This window comes from Mauremys reevesii, linkage group 11 (genome assembly GCF_016161935.1).
Source record: "Mauremys reevesii isolate NIE-2019 linkage group 11, ASM1616193v1, whole genome shotgun sequence".
Lineage (NCBI taxonomy): Eukaryota > Metazoa > Chordata > Testudines > Geoemydidae > Mauremys > Mauremys reevesii.
The window spans coordinates 34,632,760-34,650,707 of record NC_052633.1 but is presented as its reverse complement, the minus strand read 5'-3'; the positions used below and the strand labels follow the sequence as shown (position 1 = coordinate 34,650,707).

Sequence of the window (17,948 nt, the reverse complement as noted above, 5' to 3'; positions counted from 1 at the left end):
TGTTACGTTAGGCACTAGTAAGCATTTTACGTTTATTTTTCTTGTAACCATTTTTTACTTTTATGGCTCATTTCTTGTACTCAAAAGCTCTCTCTTTGTTGTTGTTAAACTTTTTATATCTAATCAAATGTGCTCAGGTTGAAATGTCTGGGTAACTCCATTTATGGTAACAAGTTTTATGCATATTATTCCCATAAAGTAATAATGGACTCAGGATAGTTGTACTGTCCAAGTGGGGGGATGGGACTGTGCAGTACAGGACATATGTTTCTGGGGGAAAATCTGGGACAGGGATATGTGGGAGTCAACCTGCAGCATAACTAAGGTTGATAAGAGCCAAAGTGTGGGTGGCTGGCTGCAGCACACATACAGACATAGCTGGGAGCGACTTACATGCTGGTGATTGTTTGTGAGCAGTCCAGGTTAAGGCTACAGCAGCAAGGCATTGTAAAAGGCACCCCAGGTTACAGGGAAGGGGTGACATAGCTACTCATTAGCCTGGATTGTATCCTACTATGTCACACCCTCCTACCAAATGCTGACACACCCCAGCAACCTTCCTCCTCTGCCACACAGACACACCACCATCCATGAAGGAACAAACTGCTAAATTCTTCTCTGCCCTCCCAAGCTCACAGAACAAAATCCACACATAATCATGTGGGGAGAGGCAATAAAACACAAGAATATCCTTTCTGAAACAGAAAATATTACACGTGTACCAAGCCCTCCTGACCCAAAAGCACCAACCAGCCAGAAAAGACAGTAAACATCAGCAAAAGTCACAACACACAGAGCAAAGTCTCTCCCCAGCGTGAGAAAAGCAGAGATTAACATACAGTAAAATCCTCTAACTTTGAGTAAAGTCGTATGTACACATCAACTAAAGAAAAAAATTAGAAAGGCTCGCACAATCTGAAGTTTATTTCTTCAGGGCTGAGCTCTTTAATAGAGTTATTATTCAACCACTACTGAAAGGAACCTCCCCCGGCCTCCAATTGTGTAGCTCAACAGGTCTGCTCAGGTGAATTCCCTGGGATCAGCTGGATAACAGGCACATTAAACAGCAAATATATAATTGTCTTTGCAATCACAACAAAAAAAGATGACTGCAGAATTTAGTAGTCTTTTGATTCTAAAGCAATCATCTTACTTATTTTCAAATAATGGCATTATACTACTAAAAATTGAGCAATCATCTCTGTATCAGTTTACACAGTTAATTTATTATTCATTGCACTGGATTAGATAGCACAACAGAAGGACGCTGGAAAACAATACACTGTAGAAGCTGGTTGGTGATGACCCTACTGATTCTCTTCTCCAAGTAAAATCTAACTAGGCTTTAAACAAAGCAGCTAGACTTTAAGTTTTGCCATGTGGGTTTGAGAGTTGGAAGCTGCAGTTGATACAAGGTTTTTTATTATTATTAATGCCATACTATGTTTGCTGCTGCTACCAAAAACTTTGTTAAGCAAGTTGGTGACAGTGGGAGATTAGTCCCTGTTCCTAGCCTCAGTGAAGCTGACAAATACCAACCTCTGAGTCTTGTTATTAAGAAGAGAAAATGTTTTCTTTCAAAAAAATCTAAATTTGCTTCGACACCTTTCACCCTAAAAGACATTCTTCAGGGAGAGAAAGAAATTTCAGCTGGTAAGTTTTTCTGTTCTTCTTTGAGACCTGAAATATTAAGGTTTTGCAGTAAACATAGACCGGGTTTATATTTAATTAGTATATATAATTATCTTCATTAGTCATGCAATTAATGAGAAATGAAAAAATAAATTATAAAAATAGTCAAACTTCTATTTAAAAAACTGCACAAATATGTTTACTAAATAGCTAAAATTCTGGAATAATTTTCAGGAATCCATTTTATTGACAAATCTTGATTATTTTTGTGTATTAATAAATAGCAAGTATAATTCAGCCATGTGTATTTAAAAAGTATTATCATAAAATATGTTAGCCTATGTTATTTACCAGTTATTTAAAGTTCTATTGTACTATATATACGGTTTCAAGGCGCATCTCCATGAAGCGTCACTGTTGAATAGAAATAATGGCTCCAGTCCTGATTCATGTGACTGAACTCTTGTACCAGCTAAATGGGGATCTGTTCAAGCACAAGGGTCTGCCCATGCAGATCTGATTGAAGAATTGGGCCATAGTAATTTGTTTTTATAATTTAGTGAAATATTTCAGTAGTGTAACTACCTCTAGATATATATAATTCGAATAAATCTTAAGGAGACTCTGTCTTAAGTGGGAGGTTCAAAATTTAAACTATAGGTCCAGATCCACAAAAGTGGTCTGATGCTGAATGTCACAATGCCTAGCTTATACGTGCTTAGAAAATTGGAACTACCTGGGATCTACATAGCCTGAGTTAGGTGCCTAAACTCCCTATACAATGAATGTCACAAGATAGGCACTTTAAGAATGCGATCCACTAGATGGGGAGCTGCCTAAGCTAGCCAGTAGGAAAGACTGACAAGAGCTGTGTGACTTAAGCTGTTTTTAAGACAGATGGCTAATTCCGGGCTGCAGAGAAGTGTCTATCTCTATGTGTGTTCCACAACCAAGAACCCCCTCTCCTAGCATCAGGTGGCTTAGACACCACCTAAGCTGTTTCTTGTAAGGGGGAGTTAGGTAGTTACCTCACTCCACACAGAAAGAGGTGGTGCCCACCTGATAACTTTAGCCTCCTGGTTAGAGCACTCATTTGGGATGGGGGAAATCCAGATTCAGTTCCTCCTGGTGTCTGATGGGGAGAGAAGATTTGAACAGAGACTCTCCCTTGTGTCAGGAGAGCCCTCTAACCGCTGAACCCTGGGGCTCGCTCTCTCACTCTTCAATTGAAGCTGTTCAACTGTGTATAAATAATTAAAGGATCATTGGAGCATGGGGACTAGACCTTGGGTCTCCATGACCCAGATGGGTGCCCTAACCACCGGGCTATGAAGTCATTCCTTCTCGCTCTGGCCCAATGATTCTTTAATGCAGTGAGTGCACTTGAAAGCAGAAAAATCCACTAAGGAAAAAAATTTCTATTTCAAGACTACACGGAGGCTTGACACACAAATAGGGTCAAATTCTTCTAGCCTTGCACCTATGAGAAATTCAATAAGATTACTTGTGTAAGTAAAAGTTGCAAAAGATTTCTTGTAAAATCTAGTTTTAAAAAGGTCAAACAAACAAAACATCTTGACAGTGTCTTTTCAATAGGGGTTACATCTCATGAGGACAATGTGCTTTAATTTGTAATTGAATTTCTACTTTTTGGATGACGAAGATACTGGAAAATGTGACAAGCCACTTAGCATTGTGAGAGAAATATATGAAACACTTTATTAAAAATAAAATCACAACAGAAGTGTCACTCAAAAGCTTTAAAATTCACTTTATGTAAAGTCTGTAACTTCCTTTGTTAATAAAAGACTTCAGTCATGCTATATTGTCAACCAGTATCTTCTAATTTTTTCCACAAGTAGAACAGAAATATATTGTGAATCACAAGGAAAATATTAACTAAAAATGCCTATTAAGTTAGAAGAGAGTTCAAACAAAAATTGATTCTTTAGTTCATACCAAGATCTGCGTACATGCAAAATTTCAAGAAAGTCAGACGACTTACTATGTGTTTTGCTACTTCTCCAGAAGAAATTATAAAAGTAGACAATGAAATCAATGGATGCTGCACTGTATCATGTGACAGGTGTATTAACCTTTTCTAACTGACTCCCTTTAGATGATGGGGGCCAGGAAATTAAGCCAGGTATGCTACTAGTACTCATGTGTGTCACACAGGTATTACAGAAATGAAAAACAAATTTAGCTAAATTGCCACTATTAATATAACTAGAAACTCAGCACTTATTAAAATGATTTTTATATGGGACTCTTCAGCAATGAGGACTGTGTTTAAAAAAAATAATCAGAGGGCATAAACCACCCTTGTACCAACCAAAGGTCCTATATACCACCACAGCCACTCCTAATATCATGAGAATGGCGATGTAGTCTAGTATAGGGCATTACACTGGGTGTTAAGAGTTTAAATTCTGTTCCTGGATTTGCCATTGACGTACTATGTGATCTGGGACAAGTCACTTCATTTGTGCTTCAGTTTCTCCACTAATAAATTGGGGATAACACTTACTCACCTGTGTAAAGAGCTCTGATATCTATGGATGAAAGGGTACTTTATAAGAATTCCAATGTCTGATTTTTGTCCGAGACCCTTCTGCTGCTCTGAATTTCACCCCAAAAGAATAAAGTTTGTGTTTTGATATTTTCAGAGTGGTACCCCCATTATTTAGTTTGTTTGGTCCTGTAAAATTAGTAACAGTTTTGCACTATGCCAGACTTGGTTTGAATCGCTACTATAATTCTCAGCCATTAATGTCTGTGTATTTAGGTATTATTCTGTTTCTAACCTAATGGACTTCTATTTTATTTTCTGTATATGGGCATGAGACTTTTCCCCCCCCCAAAATACAGCAAGTATCCTCTTTTCCTCAGGTGTTTCATCCTATCAGCTGTTGAATTATGAAGACAAATCGGATGTTTCACTCTATGGTAGACGAGGAAATCAGATAATGAGTGATGTTGGGGTCAATATTGCTGGATCAGATTCTGTTGCAGTAAAAGCTTCATTTGGTATAGTGACCAAACATGAGGTTGAAGTACCAACATTACTTAAAGAACTTACTACTAGGTTAGTACTATAATTTTTATATACTTGGCCCAAGTGATTCGATGGTTAGATTATGTGAGATTACATTGAAATCCTGTGTGATTAGTTGCTTTTTTTTTTTGTTAGGCTTTGAGAACTGTAAATCAACTAATAAGATTTGCTGTATGATCATTTAATAAGAACATAAGAATGGCCATACTGGTCAGACCAGTGATCCATCCAGCCTAGTATTCTGTCTTCCGACAGTGGCCAGATGCTTCAGAGGGAATGAACAGATCAGAGTAATTATCGACTGATTCCTCCCCTGTCATCCAGTCCCAGCTACTGGCAGCCAGAGGTTTAGGGATTCCCAGAATGTGGGGTTGTGTCCCTGAATATCTTGGTTAATAGCCATAGATGAGCCTGTCCTCCATAAATTTACCTAATTATTTTTTGAATCCAGTTATGCTTTTGGCCTTCACAACATTGAGTTTCACAGGTTGACTGTGTGTTGTGTGAAGAAGTACTTCCTTTTGTTTGTTTTAAACCTGCTGCCTATTAATTTCATTGGGTGACCCCTTGTTCTTGTGTTATGTGAAGGGGTAAATAACATTTCCCTATTCACTTTTTTCCATAATGTTCATGATTTTATAGACCTCTATCATATTCCTCCACTTAGTTGTCTCTTTTCCAAGCTGAACAGTCCGTCTTTTTTTAATCTCTCCTGATATGAAAACTCTTCCATACCCCTAAGCATTTTTGTTGCTCTTCTCTGTACCTTCTCAAATTCTATTTGATGGTGACCAGAACTGCATGTAGTACTGAAGGCATGGGCATACATTGGATTTATATAGTAGTATCATGATATTTTCTGTCTTATCTATTCCTTTCCCAATGGTTCCTATCATTCTGTTAGCTTTTTTGACTGCTGCTGCACATTGAAAGGATGTGTTTAGAGAACTACCCATGATGACTCTAAAATCACTTTCTTGAATGGTAACAGGTAATTTAGACCCAATCACTTTTATGTATCCATTGCTTTGCACTTATCAACACTGAATTTAATCTGCCATTTTGTTGTTCAGTCACCCAGTTCAGTGAGATCCCTTTGTAAAGTTTTGCAGTCAGCTTTGCACTTAACTATCTTGAGTAATTTTGTTATCATCTGCAAATTTTACTACCTCACAGTTCACCACCTTTTCCAGATCACTTATGAATATATTAAATAGATTTATAAGGCCAGAAAGGACCATTGGTAATCATGTACACTGACTTCCTGCATAATGCAGGCCAGAAGACTTTCATGAATTATATCCTGTTTGAACTAGAGCATATCTTTTTAGAAAAACATCCAATCTTAATTTCAAAGTTTCCAGTGATACAGAATTCACCATATCCCTTGGTGTAAATGGTTCTAATGGTTAATTACCCCCACTGCTTTATTTTGAGCCTGAATTTGTATCTCTTCAGCTTCCAGACATTTGCTGTCTTTGTCTGTTAGACTAAAGAGTCCTCTTGCAAATTTCTGTTCCCCCCATGTAGGTACTTATGGGATGACTTGCTCACAGACTATAACTTTCTCTTTGATAAACTAAATAAATTGAGTTCCTTGGGTCTATTACTATAAATCATGTTTTTCAGTCCTCTAATGGTTCTTGTGGCTCTTCTCTTAATCCTCTCTAATTTTTCAACATCCTTCTTGAAGTGTAGACGCAGAACGGGACACAGTATTCCAACAGTGGTTGCACAAATGCCAAATACAGCGGTAATATAAACTCCCTACTCATATTCAAGATTCCCCCTTTATTCTTCCACAGTTCACGTTAGCCCTTTTGGCCACAGTGTCACACTGCTGGGAGTTAATGTTCAGCTGATTATCCACCTTGACACCCAAGTCTTTTTCAGAGTCCTTGTTTCCCAGAATGAAGTCCCTGGTCCTATAAGTATGGCCCCACATTCTTTATGTGTAGATGTGTGACTTTATGTTTGGCTGTATTTAAAGGCCTATTGTTTGCTTGCATCTAGCTTACCATGTGATGCAGATCACTTTCTGTCAGTGACCTATCCTATTCAGTGTTTACCATTTCCCCCAATCTCTTCTGTCTTCTGCAAATATTTATCAGTAATGATTTTATGTTTTCTTCCAAGTCATTGATAAAAATGTTAAATAGCATAGGACCAGGAACCTCACTAGAAACACACCTGCTTGATGATGATCCCCTGTTTACAATTACATGTTGAGACTTATCACTGAACCAGTTTTAATCCATTTAATGTATGTTATTATGAATTTGATTTGTTTTAGTTTTCTAAACAAAATGTCCGTGGTACTAAGCAGAGGTGACGTGGAGGGAGGGCATGTGGAGTTATATGCCTCCCCCACTAGATTTTTGCCAGGGTTTGGTGGCCCTGCTTGGTCACATGGTGTGGCTGGGTCCCCTCCCTGCACAGCAGCTGCTGGAGCATGCAAACTGGGATCTGCTGCCATGGGTGGAGAGGCAGCAGTAAACAGCTGGGAGCTGCAGGGAGGAGCTGCTGATGGTAAGAGGAGGGGCATGCCTGGGGGGCCATGACTCAAGCTGTTTGGGGGGGGTGAACCTTTAAATTGTGCCCTCCCCCCCACTCTCAGCAGGTACTAGTCATCTCTGGTGCCAAGTCAATTGCTTTACAGAAATCAAAGTATATTACAGCAATGCTATTACCTTATCAACCAAACCTGTAATCTCAAAAAAAGATATCCAGTTAATTTGACAAGATGTGTTTTCCATAAATCCTTGTTAATTGGCACTAATTATATTACTCTCTATTAATCCTTTATTAATCAAGTGCCATATCAGCTGTCCTTTTAGTGCCCAGAATCGTTGTCAGGCTGACAGGCCTATAAATACCCAGGTCAATCCATCTATAATAACCCAGGCCTTCCTGTTTACCTTTTTAAAATATTGGCACATTAGCTTTTTTCCAGTCCTTTGGAACTTCCCTATGTTCCAGGACTAATTGAAAATCAATTTTAATGGTCCCGATAGCTCTTCAGCCAACTCTTTTAAACTCTTGGATGCAAGTTAGCCAAGCCTGCTGATTTTAAAAATGTCTAAGTTTATTAGCTGCTGTTTTAATTTGCTAATTATCTGTGGATTTTTTTCTCCTTTAATTTTAGAAAAATTAACTTTGATCACTGCCTAGTCCGACAATCAAGAGAAAGTAGGAAAGCGGTTCTATGTGTGGTCATGGAAAGTATTAGAACAACACGGCAATGCTCATTATCTGTGCATGCTGGTATGCGTGGGGAAACAATGAGGGTAAATATATTTAATAGATTTCTTTAACTAATAAAATGGATAGCAGGGACGCGTATTCTTATTGTAAGGACCTCTGACCAGGTTTTAATTGCATTTACACTGGTGTAAATCCAGAGCAATTCCAATGTAAGTCAATGGAATTGTACTGATGTAAATTAAATTAGACTCTGACCCTCTCTCTGCTTTTCAGATCTAGAAAAAACTATGCCAGTATAGGATATTGGGGTAAAATTTTGGTTCCACTGATGTCAATAGCAAAACTTGTATTGACTTCATTGGGGCCAGGATTTCACCCCACTCTATTTATTTATTTAATATTGGAATAGGCCATATACCATAATTACGCTATGTGTGTGAAGCTCTCCATATTGACATGTTTTTATTTTAATAAACTATAATTAAAAACATTACTAGGAGAACTTGGTTGTCAGACTGGTACACTTTTTCATATTTTAAAATCACCAGTCTTATGGGTAACAAGTACTGTTGTTTTGCTCACACAGGGCCTTATTTTTTTTTAAACACATGAAAAACTATTCATGTATATGAAGCTTTTGTGGTATTTTATATAGGGGAGCATCTTACATTGGTTGTATTATATAAATGCAGATTCTACAATTAGAAAACTTGGTTGCAAGCCAGATTCTGCATGAGGCAGAAGGGGACAGATCACTTAAAAAGAATGGAGAAAGAAGGAATTAGCTAGTTCTAATTTAATTCCCCCAGTCATGCAATTTACCGTTTATTAATAGCGAATGGAAGTGAATACAGTGTTATTTATAGTTATATAGGATTAGGGTGGTTAGATGGCTTTGTTTGCAGTGATTAGGTACAGTCTTGTTCTAGCGAAATCCCAGTCAATTCTAGTTAAATCTGTCCCAGATTCCTTAGAACTGGCTTTATAGCCATCCTGTAAGCTACCAGGGCATGGGCAGCCTACCTTGTGGATGGAGGAGCACCTTGCCAGGTGATTGTGGTGGCAATTCAGGTGATAAGTGAGGATCCAGGGATCAGGCACCAGTCTAAGGATGAAGCTAGAGTCAGAATCAAGGGGCCAAACTGAAGCTGAGAACTGGAGTTAGACTCTTAAGACAAAGGGTAAGCTGGAATTGTAGCCAGGGACATCGCAAAGAGTTGGAACTAGAAGTTAGAAACCAGAATGGAACAGGGAGACTGGGAATGAAGCAGGTTTAGGCTGGAGCTGGAGCAAGAACGGGCTGGGAAGCAGGGCAGGGCTTGGTGCAAGGACTGAAGCATAAGTGAGAGCAGAGTAAGCATGGCTGTGGGTGTGGGATGCATTGAGCAGCCACCATGTGGTGGCTGCAAGGTTCAAGTAGCAAACTGTTGGCTCCTCTGCCCAATCAGGAAGTGCAACTGTTTGGAAGGGGCTCATTGGGCCTATCTGAACTTGCTGGGTTGCCTAGCGACCAGGCTGGGAGCCAGATGTGTCCCTGACACATCCATCATAATAACAGTAATAATAATACACATATCCTGTCCCTTCTGTTGGGTTAATTAGTCTGAATGTACTGCTTCTAAAAGCTGCTAATTCGTCGTTTAAAAATGGACCAGCTACTGTGCTATAGATGAGAAGGTGCAATCTGGAATGAAATTATTAAATTAAAAGGCAAACTCCATAAGAAAACATATGGCAGACAGAAAGGTGGAAGAGTAGTGCTTAGGATCAGCCCAACCGAGTTTGAGAGCTGATTTTGATAGTGTTTGGATAGTGTGATATTTACAGTTAGACGCTCCCCGGGTTATGCAAGACCTGACTTACGCAAATTCGTACTTACAGAAAAAGTTCCATAAGCCAGAAAACAGATTTTCGAGTTGCAGAAATTTTTGCGTAATGTATGGGTATACATTTCCGACTTATGCAAAATTCGAGTTACGCAAGGCTTTCCAGAACACAATGATTGGGGAAGTTGGGGGGGTGGGGGGGCGTCTGTACTTCTTTAAATTTGATTTGAAGATATTTTGATGCCAGTCTTACCTACTCACTTTCAGTTGGCATCAACTGCACTCTTCTTCACCCCCATACAAAGATACAAAATCATACAAAACCATACAAAATCATAGCCTAGGTGAAAAATATGATCAAAATTTCCTCCTGATTCCAGAAAGGGAGAACAGGGAAAAAAAGAGGTGTGAAAAGAAAAACAAGGTGGAAAAATAGAAAGCAAAACTAGAAAAAATACACAGAGAAGAAAAGAGATGAGAAGTGAAAAACAAATGAACAAAGACAGAGGTCAGGGTGAAGATACAGAAAACACTTGAGATAAATGAAAGGTGGGATGGGATGTGGTGTGTACGTGTGTGTTGAATTAAGGTTTTATATGCTTTATGGCATATAGTCCCAGACCATATAATATTTAAAGAATGGAAACACAAGATATTGGCCCTGTCATTGCTGTTTCATCCAAACATGAGAGAGGCCCACTCTGACTCCTCCAAAAAGGAGCTGCTATTGGGAGGACAGAAGCAGGCCTTTTAGATCCTTATCCAAAATCCAGTGAAGTCTATGGGACTCTTTCCATTAACTTCAGTGGGCTTTGGATTGGACTCTTAGCTTCTCCTCAAATAGAAACTGTGACTGACCTGTCAAAGTAGGAGATATGATGATTGGACGTGGTTGCAGGAAGTCAGAAAGCTAAGGATTGTTGGGAGTCTGGGTGCTGGAAGGATAAAGCTATGATATTGTCAGTGGTACACAGAGAGAAGGGATCTCAGAAAGTTTTGATAATTAGGTTTGCATAATCCTACAAGTCCTTTGAGTTATGCTTATCACTAATTTATGTATTGGATATACTGCCTAATTTTCTATGGCCAGTTGATACTTTCTCTCTATCAAACATTACTGAAGTGCAGAAAAGAAAGGATGACATTAGTATGCTGCTGAGAACTGGGAAAATTTCTTTGGAGGTGGAGTTTGATCTTCAGCTTCAAAAGAGTCTTTTCATACTATATTTTAAAGCTATTACTCTTAATTTTCATTTCTGTTCAAAACATTTTTTTGTAAATATTTTTTCTCAATGCAATAAAATTTTCCTTTTTTAAATCATAGTTTCATATTATTGAGGACCAAAATCACAAGGGACGAGACAAAGCTATTGTTTTTCCAGCTCACACAACTATTGCATTTAGTGTATTTGAACTTTATATTCACTTAGATGGTAATTTTGGTAAGTAATTTTTTGTGTTGTTATTATAATTGCTAATATAGTAATTTGATTATTTAAAACATTGTTCTTAAACTGAGACTTGACATGTGTCAGCCCCAATCCTATAAATATTTATGCACATACTTAACTTTATACATGTCAGTTGTCTGACCTCATCAGAGCCTTAGCTTTAATCCACAATTAATTCTTGCTAGGATAAATATGAAAGGCATTGAACGGTCTGATTTATCCTGGAAATGCTTTCACAGAATTAACTATAACATATATTTAAACGTAAGTTTTTGAAAAATGAAAAACGCAGTGAAACATTAAAAAAATGCATCTGCATATCAATTTATGCCTTTGCTGGTTTGTAAGAAACTGAATATCTTAGGGCCATCTGATCCATTTCTCCATAAAAGAAGAATGTGGCATGGCAGGCCCCTCTAAAAAAGGCATGTCTGTGAAATTGATGAACAAAAATATTTCTCCTGTCTGGAGCTTCTATTTCAGTTTGTCCCAAACCAATGAAACACAGTCAGAGACTAGTCAGAAACGGTCACCTCCAAATCTTTACAAAGTTTTAAAAAAACAAAGAGTTACACAAAACAAAGTGGATTGACCTGCCTAATACTCTCCCCATCTGTGGAAAGGATATGGTTTTATAAATTCCCCTTGTTTCCCAGTGTGCTTTATCCCAGCCCAGGACTACAATTAGATGGGAACCTTCAGTCAGTTGAAGTATGGGGGTAATCATAACCCATAGTATAGTTTTAGGGCTTGATCCTGCACTCATTAAAGTTAATGGCAAAGCTCCCATTGACTTCAGAAGTGAAGGTTCAGGCCTTTAGTGACCATATAATTTAGATTGTATTTAAAAAATATAACCAAAAAGATAGATAATATGCCATGAGGTAATTCTTATCTCCATATATGCATGTAACACTACTCACTTGTCAGAGGTTCTGACTGGGGCCCCAGATGTTTGCAACACATAGGAGATACATCTGAATTTTGAAGAATAGTGACACATTTACATTTCTGTGACAACCTTATGTGCATTAAAAAAAACAAAGTAGTTATTGAATTAACTATGAAAAAAGATACTACAAGCAGTACAGAATCCCTCTGATATTCATTTTGATATTAAATTAAACACATAAATCCTAATTTTGGAATTATTTTCCATTTTACTTTGTCATTGCACAGTGGGGATAGGTGCACTAGTTAGTTGTTTTTACTAAAATGACCAATGAAATAGCAATATTGATATTTAAATTTTTATCATTAAGGTGCAGAGGTAATCCACAATACAGATGAATGAGAGTATATCTCTTTACAGTTCTTTGTAAATTAACTAAGACAGTATGGCATCAGTTTGCTTCAAAACCTTTTATTTACAATCTTAGAGGCTAAAAAAATTAAGAATTTTATTTATGTTTAATTTAAAAGTTTTACAACTGATTATGTGGTGAATAACATGGTTGGGAATCACAGAAAACCATTCACAATTGCAGATTTTCCGTTTTTGATTTCAAATGGGTGTGTGACTCTGCTTTTACTCCAAACGTGAGGCAGTCTGTTAATGGAATGCTGACTGCCTTAGACATTTAACCTGGCCAGGAAACCGTAAGGAAATGCTTAAAGTGAAGGTCACTATAAACCATCTAAATTAATAAATGAAGTAGTTGCTACTTCATCTCATCTTGTTCTCTCTCATGCTTCATCTCATTTTTTGTGCTAACACTGTGTGCATGTTGTTTTACACCATCTTTCCTAGGAATTAAAGACCAATAGAATGACTAATAGGAAAGCTGTATTTAATTCTAAGCATTCTCTTAGCTTTATATTACATGTTATATAACAGAAAACATTTTGTACTAAGCTGTGTTTTGAAATTGTTTAGCTTTTGAATTTCATGGTTCTGAAGGTTCTACTTTTTCCTTTAATACAGAGTTCTGTGTCACTCCAGTTTCAAAAGGAGGATTTGAAAAAGAGCAATCTAGATCATTTTCACTGAACAAATTAAGGAGGAATCTGTTCCACCGAAGTATGATGTTTGATATTTATGTCCAGATACATTAATCAAATGGATTAAGTGCATGTTTTTTTTCTTTGACTTAGTAGGAAAGGTCAGAAGTTCAAAAGCATCTAATCAAGATAGAATTTCACTTTAAAATTTGCACCAAATAATAGCTATTTTGGCTATGGTCAGATCTATTCAAAATAATTGTAAAGATTTTAAGATATTAATGGAGAGAGTCTGGTTTTAAATAATTATATTTTTAATTAATGTGAATATATTATTTTGTTTATCAGGAAAACTTCTAATTGTTTTCTTAAAATAAATGATACTGGTGATCATAAATACTAATTGTACAACTACAACATCTTAGTAAATGTAAATTTGTTCTATATTTTTACAATTTAGAAAGTATTGCATAGTCGATATCAAAGGATGATACATAAAGATAAGATAAAGTTGAGGTTGTAAATGTTTATTCATTTAAAATACTAGAATACTAGAAAATTCTCAGTAGAGCATAATCTTCAATTGGCAGGGAATTGGCCTCTATCTACTTACAGATTTTCTTTCTTACCTTCAAATAACATGAAAACATTTTAACAATGTTGTATGTTGGCTACAATTAAAAACTGGATATTTCCCATCCCTGGTAGTTAAATTTACTGTAGTATGAGCCTGATCCTGGACCACTGAAGTCAAGTGGAATTTTGCTACTTACTTCAGTGAATGAAGGCTCCATTTTCAGTATTTCTTATTCTAAGAATGGGAAAAACCACAAATACAAGAATAAAGATAAATGTGGTGGTGCAGTAAACATCTGCTTCTAATGGTGCCCTTTGTGTAGGAGCCTTTACTCCACTTTTACCCCTCCTCAGTGGTGCAAGTATGGTGGTACAGTCTGATATGCTATACCACTGAAGACAGTGGTCCCCGCCATGGCACCCACCGGGGCATCTATGTGTGCCCACGTACTGTCCGGCAGACAAGCATCCGCCAAAATGCCACCGAGAAGCAGCGTCATCCAGAAGCGTTGCCACTGAAATGCCGCTGATTTTCGGCAGCATTTCGGTGGTGACGCCTCTGGATGACGCTGCTTCTCAGCGGCATTTCGACGGCGACGCCTATTGACATTGCTGCTTCTCAGTGGCATTTTGACGGCGACGCCTATTGACATTGCTGCTTCTCGGCGGCATTTCGGCGGATGCTCATCTTCTGGCCACGGTCCTCAGTGGCTCGTTGTATGTCACCCACCAGACGAAAAAGGTTGGGGACCACTGACTTAAGCTATTCATAGCTGGTACAGCATACCAGAAAGACAGAGGAGGAGCCCGCCCTTCCATGCAGCTGCATCGCCTGGGATCTGTACAACAGCCCTGCTGGCAGACAGGGCTGTGGGGGCGGGGCTGGGAGTGGTACAGCAGCCACGTCGGAGAAGCTGCCAGTGTGGGGCTGACCAGCAGCCCCACATTCTGCTCAGTTCCTGGGAACTGCAGTGGGGAATGGAGTAGAACGTGGGGCGCCAGCAGCTCCTCTGGCAGGGCTGCTGTACCCCCCACCCTGTTCTCTGGCAGGGCTGGTGTACAGACCCCAGGCAGGAGGACTCAGGAGAAGTAGCTAAATGGAAGGGCTGGGGGTCAGGCTGCAGGTAGTACAGCAGCCACGCTGGAGGAGCTGCTGGTGTGGGGCCGGTGGCCCCACATTATTCTGCTGCTTTCACTGCTGTGGTTTTGGAGAGCCCTGATCTCCCGGGAACCGCAGCGGCGAAAGGAGCAGAACGTGGGGCTGCTGGGCGACCCCACGTCAGCAGCTCATCTGATGCGGCTGTACCGCCCCCAGCCCTTCCACACAGCCACGCAGTTGTGTCTCTTGAGTCCTCCTGCCTGGGGTCTGTACAGCAGAAGTCTCCAGAGCAGCAGGAGGAGGACAGAGCCCCCCCCACTAATGTGGGATGGATGTGGATCATGGGGAAGGGATGGGGAGAACGCAGGGCCCCAGGGTGGAGAGGGGAGTAGTAGTCATGTGGGGAGGTCACGTGCCCCCCCCCCCCCGCCGCACTCTGTGTCCCTCTCATGAGTGCAGCATACTGGCAAGAAATGATTTCTACTTGCACTACTGTCCCTCCCTGATCCTGGGGGCTGCTGGAGGCCAAACCAACCTGTAGTGCAAGTTTAAGTAGCCTCAGTGCTGCTCTAACCTGCACCAGTGGATAACAGTCTCCAAGGACTCACTCTGCTGGTCAAGTTGTTTGGAGTGCTTCATACTCTTGTCCTGGAACATGGCCTCTGCATAGGGCGCCAGGAATAGCTGGTGTAGGGGATGGCTGTGCCCTCCTTATGACAACATACAATTTACCTACTCTAGGGGAGTCCTTTCCTGTTGTCTTAAGAAAGCTTTCAGTCCCATTTACCCCACATTGGGGCAAAGGGGATTTAAGAGAGGCCGAAGATCTGGCTCACAGTATGAAAGTCAAGAAATTAGCATGTTAAACTCATATTTCAAAAAGTATAAACATCAGTCTGGAAATACTAAGTTCAGATTTCAGTACTCCGTGTTTCTTCATTGCTTATACACTGCTTTTTGGTGTAACAACTCCATTAGTTATAAAATGGAGAGTCCCATGTTGGGTATATGTATTAAAAGAGTATAGGCCAATACTTTCAACCTTAGGTGCCTAAAATTAAGTTCAAAAAATCTTATTTATACATCTAAATAAAATGGCTTGATTTCCAAAGGTGCTGAGTACCTGCAGCTCCCATTCATAATGGAAATTACTTCATTTCTTTTTAGATACTGATGACATATTTAGATTTGAGAATGTGGTAATAGTCTTTTTTTGTTGTACTATAATATAATCTGCATTCACCTTTCTGGCCTGTATGAGATACAAGAGTTATCTCAAACCTGTCTTGTTAGGGTGTTTAGAGTATTCAAGATCTGAGGCATGTATGCTCATGTTGGAAGTGGAAGAAAATGATCCCTGGTCTGTTGGAGTGTGCTGACTGACCACTATTGGGAGGATAGAGTGATTGCAGTCCTATTCCTAAAGAGATTCTAAATCCTGCAGATGTACACAAACACTTTTTGCGTGCTGGAATATTTATAAAAATACAAAGGCCACTGGGGTCTGATTAGAGGTCTCTGCTCCTGCAGAGCTTATCAGTAAGCCCACATATCATTGTAAATAGTGTCCTGAATTCCATAAACAGCTCAGAAATATACCCACCAAATTTTCCAAAACTAATTAGGTGCTGGCCCTCCTGGAGGTAAGGACACCAGAATTAAACTATATTTGGAGTTTATGATGTCCATTTCTTTTTCCTGCCCTCCTTCTCCCCCCGCCCCCCCAAAGAAAGACATTAGAGCAACATTTCAAATATGACTTATCACCAACTTTTCAAATGCTCAAAATGTTCATGAGATGTAGGGTTGTTATTTCACCAGTAACAACATTGTCCTCTGGCAGAAGATATCTGTAAGAAATTTCTGGCCCCCCCTCCCGCTTTTGGAATAAAAGTGTCAAAATTAGGGTTTCAATGGAAAACCTAGTTACAACCATAAAATGGCTTCATAATTCAGTACTTATTTCCGTCAGTGGATTAACAGTATGATGTGTCCTGGTGTGTTCATAGTGTGATGACAAATCATTGCTATTTTGTGTGCATTCTTTTTCAGATAAAAGGGTAATGGATATCATTGCTAATTCAGATGCTTACTTGGAGGACATTTTTACAGACTATTATGAAAACGCTGCAAGCATGACTGATATTTCTACAAGCTATCTCAGAGAAAGGTCTCATATCCGGGTTAATTTACTTAATAACAACATCCCAAAAGGTCCTTGTGCCCTTTGTGGAATGGGACATTCTAAAAGAGAGACAGTCTATGGATGCCTAGAGTGTTCTTTTAATGGACAAAAATATGTACGACTGCATGCTGTGCCCTGCTTTGATGTCTGGCACAAGCGAGTGAGATAAATGATCTATGAGCTTGATTATTGTTATAGACTTCAGTGTAACTGTGCCACAAAATTTCCAAAATTGTTGAATATTGAGTTAAGTTCAACAGACATTAAAAGTGCAAAATATTTGGTTATGCTATTTCCTTTTTTATTGTAAAGTGATACTTTTATTTTACAATAAAGGTAATTATATTACATAGTTCAGAAATGCCCCATATATATTCTCTTAAAAAATTGCTACTTTTCTTTGTGGCACTTTCTCATTTTATCATTCACGGTAAGTAATATATACATGTTGAAATTGAATTCCAGAGTAGCAATCAGAATATAGTTTGGAATTTATTATAAAAGCTGCTTATGCACATTTGGTCTGTCAAGATGTTATATATTGCCTTAACTACACCAGAGTATGATGGTAAAATGAGAAAAACGTGTTAATAATTTAGTGCTATCATGAATGTTTAATTGAAGTGTCAGATTAAAAGCACATTTAAAAACTAGCTCAGTTTAAGGTTTCATTTACAAGAGGGAAGAGTTAAAAGGATCGCAATTGGCGATTATGGATTCCATTTTAGGCTGTGAATTCCCCATATGTCTATTCTGATTATATTTGTAGGGACCACAAACAAGTCTACAGTTTGCACTTGGCTAACTCAAATCTGACTTTTTTTTAAAAGCCTTCAGACTTGCTGCTGACTTTAGTGGCTGTCATATTTGGAAATAAACAAACAAAATTATATTGCATTGCGAAACTAGTGTACTGAATCCCACCTATTACATCTCAGGTCTAGTAGCTGTAGAGCCCAAGATCACGAATTAAAAA

At 38.8% G+C, this 17,948-nt stretch overlaps 1 protein-coding gene across 6 annotated transcripts in view; it reads left to right on the top strand.

Moving 5' to 3' along the window:
- The window catches only part of PJVK (pejvakin), a 39,402-nt gene extending 21,663 nt beyond the window's left edge, over positions 1 to 17,739 (top strand). For 4 of the 6 annotated variants that reach the window (XM_039494785.1, XM_039494783.1, XM_039494786.1 and 1 more), the window contains exons 2-6: positions 4,525 to 4,720; positions 7,836 to 7,977; positions 11,045 to 11,162; positions 13,096 to 13,191; positions 16,840 to 17,353. In XM_039494785.1, the coding sequence (XP_039350719.1) occupies positions 4,602 to 4,720; positions 7,836 to 7,977; positions 11,045 to 11,162; positions 13,096 to 13,191; positions 16,840 to 17,141 (777 nt within the window). In that variant the 5' untranslated portion in view covers positions 4,525 to 4,601 and the 3' untranslated portion in view covers positions 17,142 to 17,353. Of the gene's footprint in view, positions 1 to 8; positions 1,654 to 3,609; positions 3,779 to 4,524; positions 4,721 to 7,835; positions 7,978 to 11,044; positions 11,163 to 13,095; positions 13,192 to 16,839 lie in introns of those variants that run through there. The other 2 variants (XM_039494781.1, XM_039494784.1) reach the window with 2 other exon arrangements.
- Positions 17,740 to 17,948: the final 209 nt, after the last annotated feature.